Source organism: Antechinus flavipes, chromosome 2, assembly GCF_016432865.1.
Source record: "Antechinus flavipes isolate AdamAnt ecotype Samford, QLD, Australia chromosome 2, AdamAnt_v2, whole genome shotgun sequence".
Classification (NCBI taxonomy): Eukaryota; Metazoa; Chordata; class Mammalia; order Dasyuromorphia; family Dasyuridae; genus Antechinus; species Antechinus flavipes.
The window spans coordinates 443364949-443387414 of record NC_067399.1 but is presented as its reverse complement, the minus strand read 5'-3'; the positions used below and the strand labels follow the sequence as shown (position 1 = coordinate 443387414).

The following is a 22466-nucleotide window of genomic DNA, read 5'->3' as shown; positions in this document are numbered from 1 at the left end:
GAAATGTTGTACCTCAATACCTGTATATTTGGTGAGAAATCATAATGAAAAATAAAGCAAAGGACCGAAAAGTGAGGGGGAGAAAGAACAGGAATTCTTACATCTGGCACAGAATAGATTAACTAACTATGTTTGCCCAAATATCTATAAGCCCTGTAAAAGTGAACCTATTTTAGGCAGTTTTCATCTCATTAGTAAGCAAAAATGATCCAGTAGACCCTCTATTCTACCTCATAGCCATCCCTTTGTTCAAAATAGGAAACTAAGACCAGAGAAAAAGAGGGATTGGTAAATGGTAGAGCTAGGACCCAAGCTTTGTCCTGTCTTGCTGGAGGCCAAAACAGAGAATCTTGATAAGCAGCTAAGCGTGTCTCCTCCCATGGTTCCTCCACCCCTTTGTAGCTGCTCACCTTAATGCATGGCAGTATCTAGTTTTGGGGAAGGCCATTGTCTCAGCCCCCACACAAACTCATCACCTTATCCCCAATCCAGAGGACCTCCTTTAGGATCATTTCCAGGCATTTGTTCCTGTATTCAGTTTGGGCAGACAGCATCACCAGTGGATTAAAATTCCTCAGTAAGTACTTCTGAAAAAGATCCTCATAAGCAAAAATGACTAAGGGTAGAGATATTTCAGAAGAAATTCTACCGCAGAAAAAAATTGGGGCCATGTTTCTGGGTTTCCAATTTTCTTGCTAGGGTATTGACTGGCCACAGTCAGTCTCTGATATCCTAAGCCACTGAAAATTCAGCATGCATTTAGTTTGCCTATGCACACGCATATGTACAACCAGCCAGGGTCAGTCCTGACCACCGGTGAATTTGGGTAGTTTTTTCTGCTGTTCCCACCTCGGACTGGGCTTTCCTAATTTCTCTGTTCTGGCACTCAGTGACGCTTTGTGGCTCCCTCTCTCCATCCTAGTTCACTCATTGAAAAGGTTCTCATGTTAACCATTTACATCTTATTATTAATTACAGTCCATATATCTTTGAGAAGAGTCTGTTTTGAGGGCAGGGCCTATTTCACTTTTTGTTTCCATATCCCCAGTGTCCGGCACAATTCCTTGCATAAAGTAATGCTTAATAAATGCTTTTTATTGATTAATTATAAGACTTATCTCTTCTTTCAGAATAAAAGTCTTAGAATCTTAGGAAAGGAAGTTTAGGTTTCAGGAAGATAGGAGAGTGGGAAGGTAGAAGCAATAGGGAAAGAACATAAGCCAGAGGGGAGCCATGGTCAGTCTGGTTCCCCGAGGAACACAGTTCTCTCCGTGTCTCTGTTCCTCCTTACCTTTGTGCTTTATCAGACAGATGCCAAGGGAGCTGCTTGGGCCATGACTAGAAAGTGTTTCTCTCCCCCCAGCTGGAGGATCAGGAAAGTATAGGGATTATTACACAAACAGCACACCACAGCTGCTATTTGCCTAGGATCTAGTGGGTCACCAAACTAGAAAACTGAGACTCAGCTACGGAAATGGCATTATAAAAATGACTTTTCATTTACAAGATACCAAATTCAGAGGCATATGGAATTATTTGTATTATGTTTGTTTATGGGAATAATGTACCTTGAAATCTTTACCAGACATCTGGAGATTTAGAAATTAAAAACTGAGAAAAAAGATCTTCAAAGGGCCTACCCTGTACTTGGGGCTCAGAGCTGATCCTTTCCACTCCCTAACAGGTCAGAAAGCAAATGGAGCAATGACATCCATATATTGTCTTTACCAAGATGGTAGCAGGCCATGGGTCCTGTCTCCTCTGTTCCTCCCTCTACTTTGTAGTGCTATTTAAAAAAGAATTTGATAGAAAAAGAAACAAAGCACAGCCACAGTACAGGCCAAAGGACTCACCAAAACTAACTCACAGTCCCAGTTTGTATCTAATCTTGTTTGGATGCATTACCCAACCTTCCAAACCCCGCATTATCAGCTAACACAAGTTCTAGACATATCCTTCAAACATTTCCATTTTTATGAGATGAGAAACTATTACATTCCACTAGGCTAAAATGAACTTTTTTTTTTACATTGAAAAAATCATTTTCTTTTCAGGTACACTGTTGAAAAATACTCTGTCCCCTTCACAGGGGTGACATCATCATAGAAACTCAGTAGACCACCACTTAGGAGTCCCCTGAAGTTTCAGGGGTCAAGATGCCTGACTGGCAACACAAGAGGCAGGCACAATCTAGGACACACACAGAAGGACTGACAAGCTTTTGAGCATCCCCCCAACTGACCACAAAAGCCCAGAAAATAATATGAACAGGATTCTGCGTTTGGCCCTGGTTCTGTTAACAGGACAGAAAGCTGAGGTCAAAGCTGAGGGGGATGGCCATGGAACAGGACCACATGCAGGTTGTGTGTGTGCGACGCGCTGAGGATGCACCAAAGTCCAGCACTGCGGCAGCAATGGCATGTGGAGGCTTGGTCCAGTCGGGTCAGGGCAGGTCATTGGGCTTGGGGGTGCCGGGGATCCAGAAGGAGAAGACAACAGACCAATGACCTTAAGGGACTTGACTCCCTTACACAAGATAAGGGATCTGTGCTCTTTATAATCTACCCCCATATGATAGGGATGATGCAGAGGACCCACATGCCTCCTTCCTTCCATGTCTCTGCCTCCATTGAGTTTGGCTTTTCCAAAAGACAGTAACATGAGATTCACAAACTTGAAAAGAACAAAAGAAGCAAGAGCTTTGGGATCAGAAATTCCAATTGCTCCAGGTGCAGGTGAGGGAGATCCAACATGGTGCTGCAGACATAGGGCCATTAGAAAGGAAACTCTCCCATCTGGCCTCTAAGCTTCTTGGGGTGAACAAGACACCATTGATGAAGCAGTAAGTGCTACAGGGGAAAGCAGGGGTCCCCAAGTCTTCTCTGTGGTATCAGGATCTGTCCAGTCTCTCACTCCTTATACACTGGTTACTGCCTTTCAGAGAAAAGGGAGCTTTTGAGATACCAGAGGGTTCCCTGTTCCATTAGGCTAAAATGAACTTAAGTATTCCAGTGCGACTTCGTATACAAATTTATATTGATCCTAAGAAAGGGACAAAAGAAGAGTTTTGTTAAGAATTTTGTTGAGACATGTATTGGTCAACCTGCCATTGGGGGAAGGGGATGGGAGGAAAGAGGGGAAAAATTAGAATAAAAGGTTGGGCAATTGTTAATGCTGTAAAATTATTAATGCATATAACTTGTAAATAAAAAGCTATAATTAAAAATAAAAAAGAATTTTGTTGAGAGTATTACTTAGAAACTTTAGTTATGAAAGAAACTTATGAAAGAATCACCTTGTAATATTTCTCTGCAGATTCCCTAGCTTTTAAGCCATGCATGATGGATTTTAATTCACAGTTGTACTTTCCCCATTACCCAGCACAGTTCTAGGCTTTCTAATTCCTATCTGTTCTTTTCTGGTTTCTGGGTGTCCCAGAACAGAAACCAATTTTGAAATTAGCCAAACATTCCTTGCATCATACAAACAGGGGCATTTCTGGAAATGTAATAGAAGCAAAGAGAGCACTTTAAATTTCAGTGGTGCCTTTTATGCTGACCATTTTAGAGTAAATAACTAAAATGAGCTAAGTCCTACAGTAAACCTATCTTATTAGGTGGACAAATGGAGCACTGAGGCATTAAGAATAAATAGGATTTACATTTCATTCAGTCAGACTTCATAACTTGAAATTGGTAAGGATTTTAGCAAGGATAGAACTGAAATTTCCCTGAGTACTATCTCTGAGAAAGAAGTTTGGGAAGCAAATGAATAGTGTACTTGGCTGTGATCTCCAGGAAAGTAGAGAGGACTTAATCATCTTTGTAGCCCTTGTAGTATCTAGTACACAGTATGCATTAAGTGAGCGTTGAATGAATGAATGACCAAATTAATTAAAAAGATTATATGGAGAGTTCTCTTAAACTATTTAAGGATGTCCAAAGTACCCATTTACCTAAAAATAATCAATATGCTAATTAAACTCCCCAAGTCATCTTCTTCCCATGCCTCCAGATTTTCCATCCTCTAGAGTTAAAACTGGATTTTTCAAATCCAAGCCATGGGCACGTAAAAGTAAATAGGTCCTTCAAGTTAGAAAGGTATTAAGTATATACAGGCTGAGTGACTGTGTGTCTGTTACACAATAATCAATCTGGTGAAGTTCAGTGAGGCTTATTAGCTGATTGGGAATGGTTTGTTTTTGGTTATAGCAACTCCTGACACAACTCATTAAGACACAGAGGGCTTGTGATCAATTGCATTGGAGGGATCAACTCCAAGGACAAAAATGACAGACCCTTCTAGTATTATGGTATGTTAATTGTCATTTTTTTTGATACTCTGACAGATTTGTTCAATCATCTTTCCTGTTCAATAATATCTGATTTATGGTCCAACTTATTCGCAAAAACTTCTTTGTTTTAATCCTAGCTCCAGTTGTTGAATGCACTTGTAAATAAAATTTAATTTCTTTCTAGATGATTCAATAGACTTCCCCCCTCCCCCAAAAGTTAGCTTTAATAAGACTTTACTAGACTATGTTGGAGGAGACTGTATTGGCAGAGGAATTTTTACAGAGTGGAGAAATATGCCCTTTGGCTCATCTGACAGCCAAGGGCTTGGTATTTATAGGAGCAAAAATGAATACCAGACTTTTGATTCCCTACTCTGATTCATGTTTATTTTCTGTAAATAATGGAGTGGCAGGGACTATTTTTCTCTTCTCCCTTTGTCTTGCCAGTGTATAGCCTTGTGCCTAGCATATAAATACTTAATAAATGTTTGTGGAATTGAATTAAATAGAATTAGTTCAAGCCAATATCACTCCTCCTAGTTTCTAGAAACTTACCAGCGTTTCCACCATATTGGATTTGTTGTTCCGCAATGTTTTCACTATGTGGAACACATCAATGATATTTTGTTGTTGGATCATTTCACAAACACTGCAGATAGCACAGAAGGTTCCACTTCGTCCACCACCATTTCTAAGTACAGAGGAAAAAAAGAGATTTGCCTCCTAGAACTGACAATTGAGCTAAGACTCTAAAGCCTTGCATGGGTTCTCAATGAAGAGGGTTTCTCTCCTATAAACCACTAGAATACTCTATCATCTATTATGTATTATTGTCATTTGTGTCCATGTCTTATTTCCTTAATAGACAGTACATCTGATGAGGAGTGGGCCAGTGTCTTATCTTTTTATCTCCTTTTACTTGCTATAAGATGTTCTACATTTCATTATCATCATCATTATTTAAATGTAAGGTATTGCCAATTTCTAACACTGATATGTTCTCAATAGAAAGCCTGAGAGCCATTGCCAAGGACATATGTAATTAGAAAAAGAGATTCACCAGCCTTGTAGCAAAAGCAAAAAATGGGAAAGCCTGAGAATTGCTCTGACAATCATGACTGAGTAGAAGACCTCCAGTGTGATGGGGATCCTTTTGGAGAGACTGAAAAAAGGCATGATTGAGAATCATATAAGATGAAAAATCGTGGATAAATTGCAATCTATTTTTTTGTAGTTGTTGTTCACTTGTATCTGATTCTTTGTGACTCTGTATGGGGTTTTCTTGGCAAAGATACTGGTTTGCCATTTTCTTCTCCAGTGGACTAAGGCAAACAGAAGTTAAGTGGCTTTCCCAGGGTCACAACGATATGAACTCAGGCCTTTTTGATTTCAAGCTTAACACACTATCCACTAAGTCACCTAACTGTGTCTATATCAGCAGAATAAACATCCCCATCAAGGACATCATATATCCACCATAGAACTAAAAAAAGTAAATAATAACAGCTCCCATTTCTAGCACTTTAATATTTGCAAAATGCTTTTGTAGGTTTATATAGGGGATTTTTTTATCTTCCACCTTGATGAGGGAGTGGATATGACTTACTCCAGATCCAAGTGAATCAGAAGCACATCTAGCCCTAGAAATCAAATCTCCTGATTCCTGGTTTAATGTTTCTCTAACCCTGCTCCACTGTCTCATTTGGATTGTTACTGGATCCCTTTAGTTGACAGCAAAAACTGTCATGGTGGTGAATTTCATCTGATTGAGTGCATCAGTGTGCTTCTAAATTTCCTTGGGGACCATCCCACCAGCCAACCTCACCTCCTCAGAGGGATTTTGTTACACTCACAAGCAGTGGACAACAGTCCGTCCATCCCTCCCATCATATTGTTCCTGCCACTTCTCTAGTCGCCGGACGACCTTCAGAAGGGAGCGTTTGGAAGGAGGTGTGTCCCGGTAGGCAGGCCAGCCAATGTACTGTAAATGCTGGACGATACGATACCCATCTTGTGGCTGAAAATGGAGTCAAATGATTCTGTTACATTTCTAGTGCTATGGAGGCACAATCCTTTATGGGGTCCATGAAAGTGAAAGCACCATTTAGACAGTTGTTAAGGGGATTTTTATAAAGGACATTCTAGGACTGGGAACTCCCCAGGCCTAAAACCAGTGATTTGAGTCATGGCTAGAATAGTCACAAGACATAATCATAGCATTATCCAGCTTAAAAAGGCCTTGAAGATCATTGAATCTCATATCATTTTACAGGTGAGGAAACAGAAGTCCAGGGAAAAGTGCTTTGCCCAAAGTCATATTAACTAAGCAAGTCCTGGCCTGGGACTCAAACTCAAGTTTCTGGATTCCAAATACACTGCTTTTTAATATTTTTTTCATATTTCTCTCAATACTCATCCATCCAAAATAAGAAAAGGGGGTATCTGGGAAATAAGAGGCTCAGGTCTGCTTTCTTTATTATTTGAATGGTAGTAATCTGTCTGAGGCCAGATAAGATGTGGGAACCAAGTGGAGTTCCAGTGAGTATCAAACAGAATCACTAACACATGCTCTAGTTCTGAGGTGCAGTGGGGAACATTAGGTCAGTCAGGCTGGTGTCTTGCCTGGAGGTGGTATTTTCACACAACCTCTCCTATCCAATCTTTTGTTTAGGGGGTCACAGGGGTTGAGTAGAGTACACCTGCCCAAATGAGTTATCCAGTCTGTCCAATGGTGTTACAGGATGTAAAGAGTATACCCTCATTGCTTCTAATTTCATCAAGAAGACAGGGAAGGGAGCTCAATTCACCCACCCACTTATCTCAGTAGCCTCCATCTCATTTGCTTCTTGCAAACATGTAGATAAATAAAATCATCCAGATGAAGAAAAATTGTGGCAGACACTGGACTTACTCTTGCCATGTTGCAGATTCGGAATATCCTATTGATGATGTCCTCATCAATGTCAGCTGATACAAACTCCACCTGGATTGGCCCGTAACAACAAGACGTTTTCTCTGGCCAATACTGCATGCAGAGCTAGTGTAAACACAAAAGACACAGAAAGAAAATAAGGGAGGTTAATGAATAGGAGCGAATCATCCTAGGCACAAGAATCTGCTGATTCCTGGGGCATCCTTGTTGTGGAACCAGCCGGCTCAGAGCGCTAGCATGAGTATGGTATTAATGAGACCAAGGTCATGGGGTTCAGCTCCTCTAGGTTCCGTTTGGTAGTTACGGATGGATGGATCAGAACAAGCCTCTATCAAGTTCATGACCTGATGCCCGGTCAGTACCATCCTCAGGACAATGCATTATTTTAAATTCTCACCCCAAAGAAATTGTTTTCCTTCTGTTTCAAGGGCTTCAAAGACTTAGAGCCAAAGATCTATAAGAGTTAAATCTATAGCTTCACCACCCTCCTCTCTGAGGGAGGTTAATTGGGTAGCAAGTAAGCATGTTGGGAAGCAGACGAGGGGGTCCACGGGGCCTCTGTGGCCAGAGGAGCAGCACATCTGCTGAGTTGGGAAGTAATGACAATTTAAACTTTATTTCTCTTTGCCACAGGCTTTTCTCCATCTCGGCTCTGACAATAATGAGGGGCTGGGGGAGCCAGCACAGATAAGACTAGAGCTGGCCAGAGCCTTCGCCTGGAATTTGGATTAATCAGAGCAGCCTTTTTTTTTTTTTTTTTTTTTTTAATTAACATTTTTATCATTTGCATTGAATCCAGCCCTGTGAATGCTGGCTGTGTATCAGATGAGAGGTGTAAGAACTACAACATGAATACCGTGCTTCTTCCCCTCTTGCCTCACTGAATTTTCAGACTGCATGGAACTAAAAAAAAATCATTTAAGTCCCTTTTAATGAGATTTCCAGGCTAATTTCTTCAGCAAATGGATTCCGATATGCTTCAAATGAGCCTTCTCCATTTTTGGATACTCCTCTGCCGTCAGATTCTTGCTCTGCTTTTCGGATCATCCCCAAAGGGTGGTCTGGGTAGGACAGTCTTTCTGCTCTCAAGTTTGATCCATGGCTTCAGTGACACTGATCTAGCAAGCAATCTACCAGCCGGTCCTTATTAAGTACTTAATAATGTGGCAAGAACTGTGCTAGGGATAGAAAATAAAGATTCATTTATCGCTAACTTTACAGAGTTTACATTTTAATAGGGGAAAGAATATGTACATAAATAGATAGATAAAGAATAGATGGAGGATAGCCTTAGAGAGGAAGGTACCAGAAGCTGAGGGACTAGGAAAAGTTAAGTATAAACAGAATCAATGGAAGCAGACAGCCTGGTGTCATTGGTGGGGTGTAAGACACAGAGTTAGGAAGATCTGGATATGAATTTCATTTCAGACAGTAACTGTGTAACCCAAGTCCCTTACCCTTTCTGTGCCTCAGTTTACTCATCTGTCAAAGGGGAGGATTACACTCAATGGTTTCTGAAGACAATTATAGTTTTTTCAATCTTTGATTCTATGAAATAGAAACTAGTGAAGGTGACTATTGGCCTGATAGGAGTATGAAGAAAGGAAAGGGAATGAAATGAGTACTTATTAAGCTCTTATTTTGTGCCAGGGTCTATATTAAATGTTTTTCAAATATCTCATTTGATGAGGAAAAACATCACATTGTAACTTTTCTCAGCTACTATATGGTATATTTACAAACTGGCTACATTTGGGCAGAAATGACAATCACCCAAAAATAGTTCCTCCTCTCCTTTTATTGATAGGACAGTAGAAAGAACATTTGAAGTCAGAGGTTCCCAGTTCAGCCATTTACTATATAGGTGATCTGAGTTAGACATATAATCTCTCTGGGCCTCAGTTCCTTTATTTGTAAAATGAAGAATTAGACTATAATTTCAAAGCTTTTTAAACTATATATCATGTGTGTGTGTGAGAGAGATCTCATAAATGCACATGGAGATCTCAAAAGTATGATTTATTATCAGTAAATATTTGGTTTGTATACATATTTTATATATTCAGGGTCACATAAAAATTCTGGGGCACAAAGGGGTCAACAGTAGAAAAAAGTTCAAGAAGCCCTTGATTACACTTGCAAGGTTTCTCTTCTTAACCTGGCTTCAACTTAGGTTTTAAGACTTGTTATACATTACTCCCTTTCATACTCAGTGTGATTCAGGCCTAAATGATTTTGTATCCTATCTTCCATCTCAATGCCTTTACATTATATATAATTTTATATAATAATACTCATCATTAAAGATTAAAGTCTGGCAAGATAATTACCTTGCATGTAAATTCCTGAAGAATTAGGATTGCTGAATTCTTTAAGCTTGACACAATGCCTTGCTCATAGTAGGTCCTTAATAAATACTTTATTGCCTGATTGATTATCCCCCTCACATAGCTAGTTGAAAAGATTCGACTCAGTTTCTCAGATTCTAAATGAATTTGTTTTCTCCCACTGCCACACATTCACAGTGTTCCTCAAACAATATAATGCATTTATTACAGAGGAGGTAGGAACCTATTCAGATCTGTCCCAGGAGTACAGCCTTCTAGATGTGTTGATTTTGAAGATGGTGGAGAGGGTTAGACAAACCTGTTTCCATTACCAGCAGTCTCTTCTCAGCCCCAGGGCAAGACACAGTATTTAATTCTAATGCTTTTTTTTTTTCCTGTACTACATACTTATCTTCCAAGGAAAGACATGTTCCTGTTTTTATTTGAGAATGGAAAACATGCTATTTCTTTATTAGTAAGAGAGTTGTTTGGTTCAGCATGAAGGGTTGGTCAATTATAGAATCACACAATCTCAGAGCCATGAGGATCCCCAGAGGGCATGTTGTCCAGGTTGATACCAAGATAGGAAACCCCTCTGCAGCATCTCTGACTAAGTGGTCATCCAGTTCTATTTAAAAACTGCTAGTGATGGGGAACTCACTACTTTCTAAGGCAGCTCATTCTACTTTCATATCATTGGGAAGGTTGTTTTGTCTTTTTTTCGATCATGTCTCACTTTCTCTGACCTCATTTGGGAGTTTCTCGAAGGCTATTGGAGTGGTTTGCCATTTCCAGATAATTTTACAGATGAGGAAACTGAGGCAAATAGGGTTAAGTGATATGTCCAGGGTTAGACAGTAAGTGTCTGGGCCCATATTTGAACTCATGAAGATGAACCTTCTTGACTTCAGGCCTAGCTCACTTTTCACTGTGCCATGTAATTGTTCCTTATGTTTAGCAAATTTATTTTATTTTATTTTTTTGGTATTTATTCTGTATACATTCATATATGTAAATATTGTTTCTCCTGATACAATATAAACTCCCCAAGAGTGGCATTGGACAGTTAGATGGCTCAGCGGATAGAGTGCCAAGCCTGAATTTAGGAAGACTCATCTTCATGAGTTCAAGTATGCCCTCAGACATTTACTAGCCACATGACCTTGAGCAAGTCACTTAACCTTGCTTGCCTCAGTTTCCTCATCTGTAAAATGGCCCAGAGAAGGCAATGGTAAATCATTCCAGTATCTCTGCCAAGAAAACCCCAAATGAGGTAGTAGAGTTGAACATGTCTGAAACAACTGAACAACAAAGAATAGGGATTGTTTAATTTTTGTCTTTGTGTCTCCAGGTGTAGATCGTGTAGTTAGTGCCATGCTGGTGTGAGAATCTGGCACATAGTAGGTATTTAACAAATGCTGATTGATTGAAAGCAGTAATCTACCTGTCTGAAATTTCTACCCACTGCTTCTAGTTCTGCTCTCTAGAAGTTTAATACAAGGGTACTCAACTATTCTGTTTCTTCTGCCCTAAAGTATTATAGGCTCAATACCCCCATTTCTTTCAAATGAACCTTATAGGCTATGACTGCCAATTGTTTTAGGTCATTCTCCTGAAGACACAATTCAACCGTGCTCTGCCTCTTACCCAGGATGTCTACAGGGCTCCTCACTTTAGGGTTGCCAGGGCGTATCCAGGAATCAACTTCTCATTCCACAATCAGAGTAGAAGTAGCTAATGGAGGACTCTCTTTAAGGTTGCTAGTGGAGCAAAAACAATTTGGGCCCGGCCCACGTAAAGGAGAGATTGCGTGTGGCTGTCTCCTGAGGATCTGAGCCTAATTCAAAGGACTGGTTAATATTCCTGGAATCTGGTGATTGCTCCACAATAACAGAGTCTGGACCAGAAGCCAGAACATCACAGAACTGAGAGCTGGGGGATACCTTAGCCTTGTCCAATTCCTTCACTTTATAAATTAGGAAACTTGGGCTCAGAAAAGATTAAATAACTTCAATCAAGCAACAATCATTTATTAAGTATCTACTGTGTTTTGGGCTCTGTGGTAGGCAGTGTAGACACTGCCATCAGAAAGTTTACATTCTATGGGGAAAACTATATAAGTATTTATAGACATAGTTATATAGACATTTAGTATACATGTGTGTATATACATACAAAATGAATATATATATATATACATATATACATATATAAATATGCAATACACATAATATATAAATAAGTACTATATAGATATTATTTATAGTGATATATGTGTGTATATGTATGTATATATGGGGGGTCCTGAATATAAATCTGCTTTAATGGGCTTTGTCTGTTCTATGAAAAGGGGAAAGGTGGGCGAAGGCCTGTACATATTGGTCAGATCTCCTTTATTGGCCATCACAAAAGAAGAATTCCTCTCCTAAGACTTTCCCAGCTAATGGGAAATTAGGGGCAGCCTAATCAGGTACCCAATCATTAGAAACCAATAAGGAACTGTGTTCAAGTTCCAACTTTACTATATTAATTATTAGCCATATGATTTGGGCAGGTTACTTTTTTCTATTTCTAAGTTTTTTTATTTTTAAAAAAGATCAGATGATTTCTAAGGTCCCTTCTAACTTTAGATTTCATTAGCCTATTATTTGCCTGCTGCTTAAAAGGCTTTGGGCTAGGTATCAGTAATAGAAAGATTAACAAAAGAAATAAATGTTCTTTCTATTAAGGAATGTACATTCTATTTCCAAGGACACAAGAACAGATGAGACTGTACATGATAATTTGGGGAGCAGGGAGTGAACATAAATAACTAAGGGGATCAGGAAAACCTTTAAAGTGATCAGGTGTGGGCTGCTATCCACATTGTCTTTGGGTGAGCTTTTCTCTTTCATTCCAGCAGGTCTTTGTCTCTAGGTGGCATCCAGGACTCCCAGAATTTGAGACTGGCACCATGCCAGTGTTTTTTAAATGGCTACCTTATTTTCTGATAATGAACTAAATTTGTTTCAAAGCAGCATAGAATGTGTGTGCTGAAATAGGCTACTGTTGTTTATCCTCACAGTATTTTCTGCTTTTCACATATATATTTAGGTCACATGAATATATGCTCTGGGGGAGTGAGTTCAAGGAGGAAACACAATTAGCGTATGATTGGCTTTGCTCTTTATCGTGCCTTTCTCGCCACTCTATTCTTCACTCCCTGCTTTTTCTCAGATAAAATCAGAAAAGGCTCATCAGTTGTAAATAAAGTTAGGAGGTAAGTATACTGGAAAATGTCACATGTTGATATTTCTGGTAGATTTAGTAATGGACTTGCCAACTAGAAAATCAATTTGGCACTTTACAATCCACAAGACATCTTATCTCATTTGAGCCTCACAATAGTCTTGTAAGAAGAAGGATAGTTAGTATTATTTCCACTTGATAGATGAAGAAGCAAGGCTCAGACACATTAAGTGATGTGCCTGATCAAGGTCACATAAGCTAGTAAGCGGAAAAGCCAGGATTCCATAGTTTAGACTTTTTGATTCATAATTCAGAATGTAGGCTTCTTGAAGGCAAGGATTGTTTTGCTTTGGTTTTTGTACCCTCAGTTCTTAACACAGTGTCGTGCACATAGAACGACTGCCTCACAAATCCCATCCATTATCTATCTCATTTGAAAATGTAGGTGTATATGCACATACACACACTTATGTGCACACACACACACACACACACACACACACACACACAATCAAGGACAATTGACCTGCAATAATGATTCATCAAGAGCTCACTAAGAAAAAAACAACATCACATTTTTGTTTTTAGAGAGAACCATAAAATGGCTCACTCATCTGTTTTTTAAATTAGAAAGAGAACAGAGTCCTCTATTCCATAGATATCACACATAAAAATAATAACCTTCAGTTCTATTTTATGACCAGTTATGAAATCAAGACATAGGAGGAAACAGGAAGAAAAATAAGAATAATGAAATAAAGACTGAGCTAGGCAGGCAGGCACATATCCAGAGATAGAGACACCAGCAGAGAGATTCATCCATTAAAATGGCACCATTGTCCATTTGGGCTTTATTTTATTCCTTTGTAAAATATGTAGAGTAATTGGACTAGATGATCTCCCAGTTCCCTTCTAACTTTCAAACCTATGACTCTTCTTCAGTCCCTGCCACATAAATAAAATCAAGATATAGATAGTCTGAGTTATTAAAACTCTTCACAACCTAGTCCCAAATTACCTTTCCAATTCTTTAACATTTATTTTTTTAATTTACATTTTAAATTCCAAACTTTCTCTTTCCCTTCCCCCTTGTACACAAGAAGACCATCATCTGAAACCAGTTGTTTTTAGTGCTTTATATCTTAATGCATGACAATTCATTTCCCTGCCTTTTGCATCAGCCATCTCCTATCCCAAGAATGTGCTTCCTCCTCACCTCTTGACTTTAAAGTTCCAGTTTTCTTCAAGATCCAGTTCAAATACCACTTTCTGCATGACTGTTTCTGTCCTCTTCTCCTCCTCTCCCCTCTTCCTTGCACTCCCTTACCACCACAACTTTCTTGTCTTTATTTAGAATGAACCTCGAAAGGTACTTATTATCTTTCTGGGTAGAATGTAAGCAGCCTAATTACTTTGTGTTCCTAGCACAGTGCCTGGCACTTGATGAGAACATAAAAATACTTATTAATTAATTGATTAAGTGCTATAAGGATCCAGAGGAAATACTAAGGAAAAGAGAAACAGGGGAAAGGTTAAAAGTCATAACATCCTACAGAGAATTTGTACAAAGTTATAGATAAGAATGTCCCAGAAGAAAGTGTGGATGACTTATACCTGCCGTGGTGAAGAGAGCTTGGAGTTGAGTTGTCAGAATTATGTTCACAAAGAAGAATAACACCTCTTGATATTTGTCATGCAGACCACACAAGATTAAATGAAACCATCAGACTACGCCTTGGATGTTCTTCATTCTTGCGGCCAGAGACACTCCATTGTAGAAAATAGCCTCTTTCCTCCTAGAACCTTCCTGTTGTCCTGGCTCCTTCTCATCACCATCATAAATGCTATGCCCCCTGAGTCTCTTCTGATTGATTCCATTTGATTTCTTTGATTTTAATCCTTTCTTTCTTTGTTCAAGACCAGGACTCACTCAAAAATTGATTTTAAAATGGACCTCATAAAGGCAAAAAATAGAGGGTAACTGAGGAATGTTAATTTTTGCTCAAATTTCCATAGTGCAATTAGGTTTACAAAGCAGTTCACATACATCATTTCACCAAATTCTTACAGTACCCCAATATATTAGGATATATCATTTTACAGATGAAGAAAATGAGATGTAGTGAAATGAAATAATTCATGATCACACGACCATATTAGTAAGCCTTTAAATCTTGGGTTTGAATCCAGATCTCCTGACTTTGTCTTTCTAATGCATTAGGCTGCCCCAATAAGGTTTCTTTTACAAATAGAATTAGGTTGGGGACACTGAGGTTTGGACCCCTTGGTTCAAAATTTTGAGATCACCAAAAGCACCATTCTGGAGGTTCACTTTTCATTTGCCTGCAGTTGGTTTGTGTACCTTCCTCTCTTTCCCCCTTACCATCCCCTAACCCATTCCTTTATAGGAATGCTGGCCTTCCAAAGCACAGTGTAATTCTATTTAGTGCCTATTTGCTCAGTCAGGCCTCTCTGGCTCAGGCTGGCCTTGGCCCTGTGGCAGACAAATGCTGACAGTGTCTTTAAAAGGTAGCATTTCCAGGTGCCATTGAAATTGCCTGGCAATGGATTTTCTGATTCTCCCAATGTGTCATTGTTTATTTTTAATTTTTCTTTTATAATGATGCAAGGCTCCCAGCTGCTGCTGTGATGAGCATCATAGAAATATTTATATAAATAAATACTCTATTCATCTGCAGATTTCAAGAGCATCTTGCCAACTGTATATGCCAGCAAATCCCTCTGCCCCTCCAGGCTTTATTTTTTGCATACACAGAAGCTGTTCTCAAAGGATCAGTCCAGACTGAAGAATTCATAGGTCCAAAAGATAATTTCTGGATTTATAGATCTCAAAATCTAGTTCTGAATCCTGGTCCCCTAAATTTCCATCACTTTTTCCTCTTTTCTATTCCTTCTGGAAGTAAGGCTCTGCTAATCCTCCATGGAAGAGAGCATTTCACCAACCCTAAGAGCAGCCTGTACAAGGAAGAGGCATGCAGGTGTGGATGAAGGGACTCATGAAAAAAGAAAAAGCTCTAGTCTATATACATCTGAGATTTTTTTTTCCTCTTTGCCTTTCTGCTAATTGTAATGGAATAGGAAGAATTGGGTCCAAATCTCATTTCTGTCAAGCACTACCTGTAATGACTTACAGGTCTTGTTCTATCTGAGCTTCAGTTTATCCCTATTTAAAAAGAGAGGTTTGGACTAGATGACCTTGAAGGTATCTTCTAATGCAATCTATAACCCTGCAACTCCTCACATGAGAATTTGCTAGGAGATTTTTCCTTACATCAATCTGAGAAATGCCTCTTAGTAATTTCCACTTATTTCTTCTAGTGCTATCCTACAGGACCAGGAAGAACAAACCTAACCCCTCTTTCATACATTGGCCCTTTGAAGACAACAAGCATATCTTTGCATAGAATCATCTACAGGCTAAACATTCTCAGTTCTTTCAGCTGGTTTTTGTGTTGACTAACTTTTCCCTTCTCTAAATCCCTGTTACATTTTCATCTGTATTGTACAATTAGCAATGTGTTTCAGTCTTTCCATTTTCCCAGTCATACTAAACAATTCAGTCCCATTTTTATTGGTGTAGAATGCTGACATGGACAGTCTTACTAATGAAATGCTTCCTGTATTTCAATTCACTTACTGGCCATCTGCTCAGCATTGCTGCCTGTACTTTGGCCATCATCCTCAAACTCCCTTCCCCTATCTCTACCTAAAACTTGGACTTTGCTTCTGGGTTGATCAACTTTCCTAGCTGAGCTGGTGCTCCCAAAGCACTTTCTAATCTTTTCTACATCGTCTCTTTCCAGCTCTTTTTTGTATTGTCTTCCTCCATTAGAAAGCTCCTTAAGAGCAAGGACTATCTAGCTTACTTGTGTTTATATCCTTATCACTTAGCACAGAGTCTGGCACATAGTAGGCATTTAATAAACTCTCTATCATCTATCTTTGTATTATCTCTTCAGTTAGAGAGTGAGCTCTTGGTAGCCAGGGTGATGTCTTGTACTTACTCTGAGCAAGCCTACCCAGTGATTTCCCATGGTGCTCAGCACAAACCAGGTACTGATGGACTACTTTTTTTTTTTTATTATAGCTTTTTATTTACAAGATATATGCATGGGTAATTTTTCAGCATTGACAGTTGTGAAACCTTTTGTTGCAATTTTCCCCCATCTTTCCTCCCACCTCAGCAGGTAGACCAATACATGTTAAATATGATAAAGTATATGTTAAATACAATATATGTATATATGGATGGACTACTTTTAGAAAGATTTTTTTGTTTCAGCTTCTCATAGAATCTCAGAGCCATAAAAGCAACAAATAGTCTGATTCACTGTCAGATGTAGGAATAATTTTTAAATTAACTTCAACAAATGTTTATTGATTCTCTGCTTGAATTTTTCTAGTGTTGGGGGGTTCACTACCTTGTAAAGCAAGGCATTCCATTGTAGGACAGCTCTAATTGTTAGGAAACTTTTTTTAAAAAGAGGTTGTTGAAATCAGCCTCTTTATAATTTGAATCCATTATCCCTGGTTCTTCCCTTAGGGGACAAACATGATAAATTTAATCCATCTTCCATATGACAGCTTTGACTTTATATTCCATGCCCCCCAGTGGCTGTTCCACATCTTCTCTACTAAAATCATTAATACCTTCTGTATTTGCTCCTTTCTTAACAGATGTGCTAGTTTCTTACTTTATTAAGAAAAAAGGCAATCTGCCATAAACTCTATCTTCTCCTTTACTTTATATCTCAGAACCCATCTCCATCTTCATCCATGATTTCTTCTTCTGTGATTATCTCTGAAGAAGAAGTAGTCCCTCTCCTAGACAACCACTCTATCTTTTGATCTTCTAATTTTCCCTATCCTCCAAGAACTTGTCCTATCTATTATGCCCTCCCTCTCATCTACCTTTATGTACTGGCTCTCTACCCATTCTCTACAAACATGTTCAAGTTTGTCCTGTCCTTTAAAACAAAACAAAATAAAACCTTCACTTGACCCTGTGAATCTCTCAAGCTGTTGTCCCATATTGCCCTCCTGTCTCTACTGCCTAAGTATTGTCTCCAACAATCTCTTAACTGATAAATATAATGGCTTCTCGATTCTCATCCTCCTTAGAGTCTTTGCAACTTTGGAACTGTCAACTCCTTCTTCCTACCTCAGACACTCTTTTCATGGCTCCCATTACACTAATCTCTTAAAGCTGTCATCTCTATCACCTATTTCTTATTCCCCTATATTGGATCTGCCTTCTTAAATAGGGTGTTTCTCACGGCTTTATATGAGATGCTTGTGCTCATATTTTCTCTCTCTGTTTCTGTCTGTGTGTGTGTGTGTGTGTGTGTGTGTGTGTGTGTTTCTGTGTCTCTGTGTCTGTCTCTGTCTCATTTTCTCTCTTTCTGTCTCTCTTTCCTTCTCTCTCTACCTCCCTTTTCTCTCTCCCGTCCCCACTCTCTCCCCTTCTTTTTCTCTTCCTCTCTCCCTCTCCTCCCCTCTCATTCTCTCTCTTCCTCTTTTCTTTTCTCTCTCTCTCTCTCTCTTCACTTGAAAATTTTCCTGGAAAATTTATCAGTTTCCCATAGGTTCAAGTATCAATGTAGATGACTCAAATTTATATAAATTCAGGCCATCTCTCTCTTGAATTTTAGTTATGTATTATAAATTAAATATTAACTATCTCATCCTTGATGTCCCATAAATATCTCAATCTCAATATGTCCTAAACAGAATTCATTGCACCTCCTATAATCCCCACCCCCCAGCAAAAAACAAAACAAAATAAAACAAAACATTCTCTTCATTTAAAGTTCCCTGTTTCTATTTAGATCATCATCATAATCATGTTCCCAATTTGGTCATCTTTGATTCCCCACCCTCTTGCACCCTCCAATCTCTCCCCAATTCAATCAATAAACTCTTTTGTCAATTCTACCTCCGCAACATTTCTCAAATTTATTCCCTTTGTCTTCATGTACATAGCAACCATCCTAGTTCAGGACTTGATCACCTGCTATTGCCTTATACTGTGGCAAAGAACTTCTAATTGGTTATTCTATATCCAGTCATTTCCCCTTCTGATCCAATTTCTGCAGAGCTGCCCTGTTTTTGTTTTTTGTTTTTTGTTTTTTTGCTAAGGCAATTCTGGTTAAGGGACTTGCCCAGAGTCACAGTTAGGAAGTATTGTCTGAGGATGGATTTGAACTCAGGTCCTCCTAACTTCTGGTGTTCTATCCACTGTGCCATATAGTTGTTCTCTCTCTCCCCGCCCCCAATAATCTTCCTAAGACACAGGTTTAACTATGTCACTCAGTTAAAAACCTTCAGTGGACTCTCGTTTCTTATAGTCTAAAATGCAAATCTTTTGCCAGGTATTTATGTTCTTTTACAATCAGTAAAGTTAGGTTACTTCCACCTACCTTTCTATTTTTATTTGATGTTACTTTCTTTCATGAACTTTATGATTTTGCCAAACCAGAATACTAGCCATTCCCTAAATTTGATGTTTTATATCCTGCCTCAATATTTGGACAAACCACAATATTGTCATTCTTTCCTCTCTTGGAGGAATCTACTCCTTCTCATCTTTAATATTCATTTCAGGTGCCTTTCTTATGAAGTCTTCTAAAATATTTCCAGTTGTCAGTACTTTCTCTAATTTTCCTTGTTCACTTTTGATAATGATGATTAATAAATCATAAGCTTTTTAAGAGCAGGTACCATTTTATTTGCCTTTGCATGCTAGTACCTGCACTAGATCATTCTAAGTCTTAAGTCTTTAAGTTTTCTCTTCCCCAGGATAAATATCACAGTTTTTCTCAGTGAATTCTCCAAAGAAATGATTATTGGTCCCCTCTCCCTCATTTTTGCCCTTTTGTGGGAATGCTGCACTGTGTCAACATTCTTCCTAAAGGGTAGTATTCAGAACTGGGCAAAAAATTCTAAATATATTCTCACAGGGAAAAGAATAGGTAAAACAAAAGGGGGTCATTTAAAAATCATGCAAAGATGAAAACAAAAGGAAATCAAGAATAAAAAGCACAAACGGGACAGCTTTAAAAGTTATAGGTTGAACATATTATATATTTAAAAAGAAAATCAAGTTTTATAGAAGAGAATTACTTGGTTTAATACCCATTTTTGTGTGTGTGTATGTATGTGTGTGTGTGTGTGTGTGTGTGTGAGAGAGAGAGAAGAGAGAGAGAGAGAGAGAGAGAGAGAGAGAGAGAGAGAGAGAGAGAAGAGAGATGCCCATTTTATTGTTATTAAGTTTTGATTCCACAACAATAAAAAAGGAATATAATGTTAGGGATATGACCTCCTATTGTCTGGACTCTTTTTTAATATGGCCCCAGAAATTTATCACTTGGCATTTTCATGGTGCTCTTGGAACATCCCTTGCTTTTGGGAGGGTATGTAATAAATGCCACTTCCCTCACCTAAAATAGGAGGACTGGTAGGAGAACATATCCTTCCCTTACTTTCCTCCCTTTCTCCCATACATTCTGCTTGTTGGGGTCCACTGACGTGATAAATGGAGTTCTTTGTGGGCAGAAGGCCACTGCTAATCCTTTGTGTGTATTTGTGTGGGAGCTTGTGGTGGTGGCCCTTCTCGGGACTAATCTGTGAACTCTGTTTGAAAGGACCTCTGACTGGTAATAAGTAAAATAAACAAAGCAATGAAATCCAGTGAGCTCTAGAACCTTGCCCTGATGACTTTCAAAGGCTACTAAAGCTGCAGAACTACTCACACTTGGCTAGTGGTGTCTTTATTCTGCTTCTCTCCAGTCAAAGATAAAGGCTCTGGATATCCCTACCTGATTTTCATTTCTGTTTCTTTAGAATAAAGAAAGCCTTTTTCTGGGACTCACCAGAGCTGGGATGGGGTTCAGTCTCAACATTTACTAGCTGAGTGACCTAGGAGTAAATCACTTCATTTCTCCAGGACTGAGTCTCTTCATCTATAAAATGGGGATAATCATACTTGTACTAAGTTGCAACATTGTTAAAAGGCTCAGATGAGCTAATAAATTTAGGTATTATAAGAAACTATATGGATACAAATTATTATTGTTGCATTTCTTATTTGGATAAAGCCATGAAAGTTGATCTAAGGAGACTAGAGGTTTTCATATCTCCTTACATATATTTACATCTAATCTGACAACTCTGTGAAGGAGATCCTATGGTTATACCCTTTTTGCAGATGAGGAAACTAAGGCTGAGGGAAGTTGTAATTTTCCAAGATCACAGAGCTAGTTCATGTACAAGCCAGAGTTTGAGCTCAGGTCTTAACTCCAAGTCTATGCCATCTAATGGCCATAGCATTTGTAACTGTCAGACTCACTTTGGTCATACCTCCTAAGCCCTGTCTTCTTTTGGCCCATTCAGGATGAGTCTGTGCCAGAGGCCAGGCTGGCACCTACCTGGGCAGTATCCATCTCATTCAGCATCACCACCGAGGAGCAATTGTAATCGAACACCAGCCTCCAGAAGTCAGCTCCAGTGTTGGGAAGAGGGTGCTGAGTGACGATAAAGGCCGCTGGTTGCTTGTGGCTCTGACAAAAGAATAATATTGGCTTTTAAAAAATGCATCAATCAGCATTATTCAGATGACTATTAGACCCATGAGGCTGACAGGAGGCCATCTGAGTCATTTAAACTGATTATACAAAGCATTGAGACCTTCTCGTTATCAGCTCCACTGTGAATGAAACCTTCTCATAATGGAATCATTCTCCTTCAAACTAAGACATTTCATTAGAAAAGTGTCACCAGAATAGGGATTATCCAAATAAATTATTTATATCTTGGGACTCAGCAAATAATAATGATTAGAATATGAAATGAAAAATACTGGGAGGTGATTTTTTTCCTCTAGTTTCCCAACCATAGCACATCTGGGAATGAAAGGACACCTCTTCGTCTTTATTTGCTGGAGATGCTATGATTGGTTAAGGCAGGTCTGTGACTTCAGGTTTTGATCCAAAGGGGAAAGGGGCATGTTTGGGTTTAGGAATCTCAAGGGAGGACCAGAAGCTAGCAATTTTCTGAGCCATGTCTCCCTAGCATCAACTGAATATGATGCCCAAGTCCTGGCACATTTAGTGCTAGTGAATACCAGAATAGATAAGAAGCTGAAGAATACCATGAGGCAAAAGAATTTTCCTCCAGTGTTTTGCTCTCTGACAAACCATAGGCAAACATTAACCATACTTAGTGGAGCAAGCCTTTCATTGGAAGTTTAGACTTGCTTTCTAAATCTAGCAATGGCAGTGGCTTGCTAGGTGATTTTGAGCAAGACACCTTTTTTCTCTAAGACTAGGTTTCCTCATCTGTAGGCAAAGAGATGCAATGGTCTCTAAGGCTTATTCCTTTTCTAATAGTTTCTCATTTTATGTGTGAGAATGTATGGTACAATGTGGGAAGAACATTGTATTCAGAGCCTGCAGACCTGGGTTTAAATCCTACCTCTATCATTTACCAACTTTGGATTAATCACAAAAGATCTCTGGACTAAAGAATCTCTGGACACTGATGCATTTTGGGTTCCTCACCTACAAAATGAGGGATTGGATGGGATCAGTAGATAAGAACCCAAATTTGGTATCCTTCGCCTCTTTAGCCATTCAGTGAATTCTGTGGATCCTTTCAAAGAATTATG

At 38.9% G+C, this 22466-nt stretch overlaps 1 protein-coding gene across 9 annotated transcripts in view; it reads right to left on the bottom strand.

Moving 5' to 3' along the window:
- Positions 1-1077: 1077 nt before the first annotated feature.
- The window catches only part of PTPRT (protein tyrosine phosphatase receptor type T), a 1291476-nt gene continuing 1270087 nt past the window's right edge, over positions 1078-22466 (bottom strand). For all 9 annotated transcript variants that reach the window (XM_051979271.1, XM_051979273.1, XM_051979274.1 and 6 more), the window contains 5 exons: positions 21229-21360; positions 7206-7331; positions 6148-6311; positions 4850-4985; positions 1078-3042 (listed from right to left, as the gene is read on the bottom strand). In XM_051979271.1, coding sequence (XP_051835231.1) covers positions 2989-3042; positions 4850-4985; positions 6148-6311; positions 7206-7331; positions 21229-21360 — 612 coding nt within the window. In that variant the 3' untranslated portion in view covers positions 1078-2988. The remainder of the gene's footprint in view (positions 3043-4849; positions 4986-6147; positions 6312-7205; positions 7332-21228; positions 21361-22466) is intronic.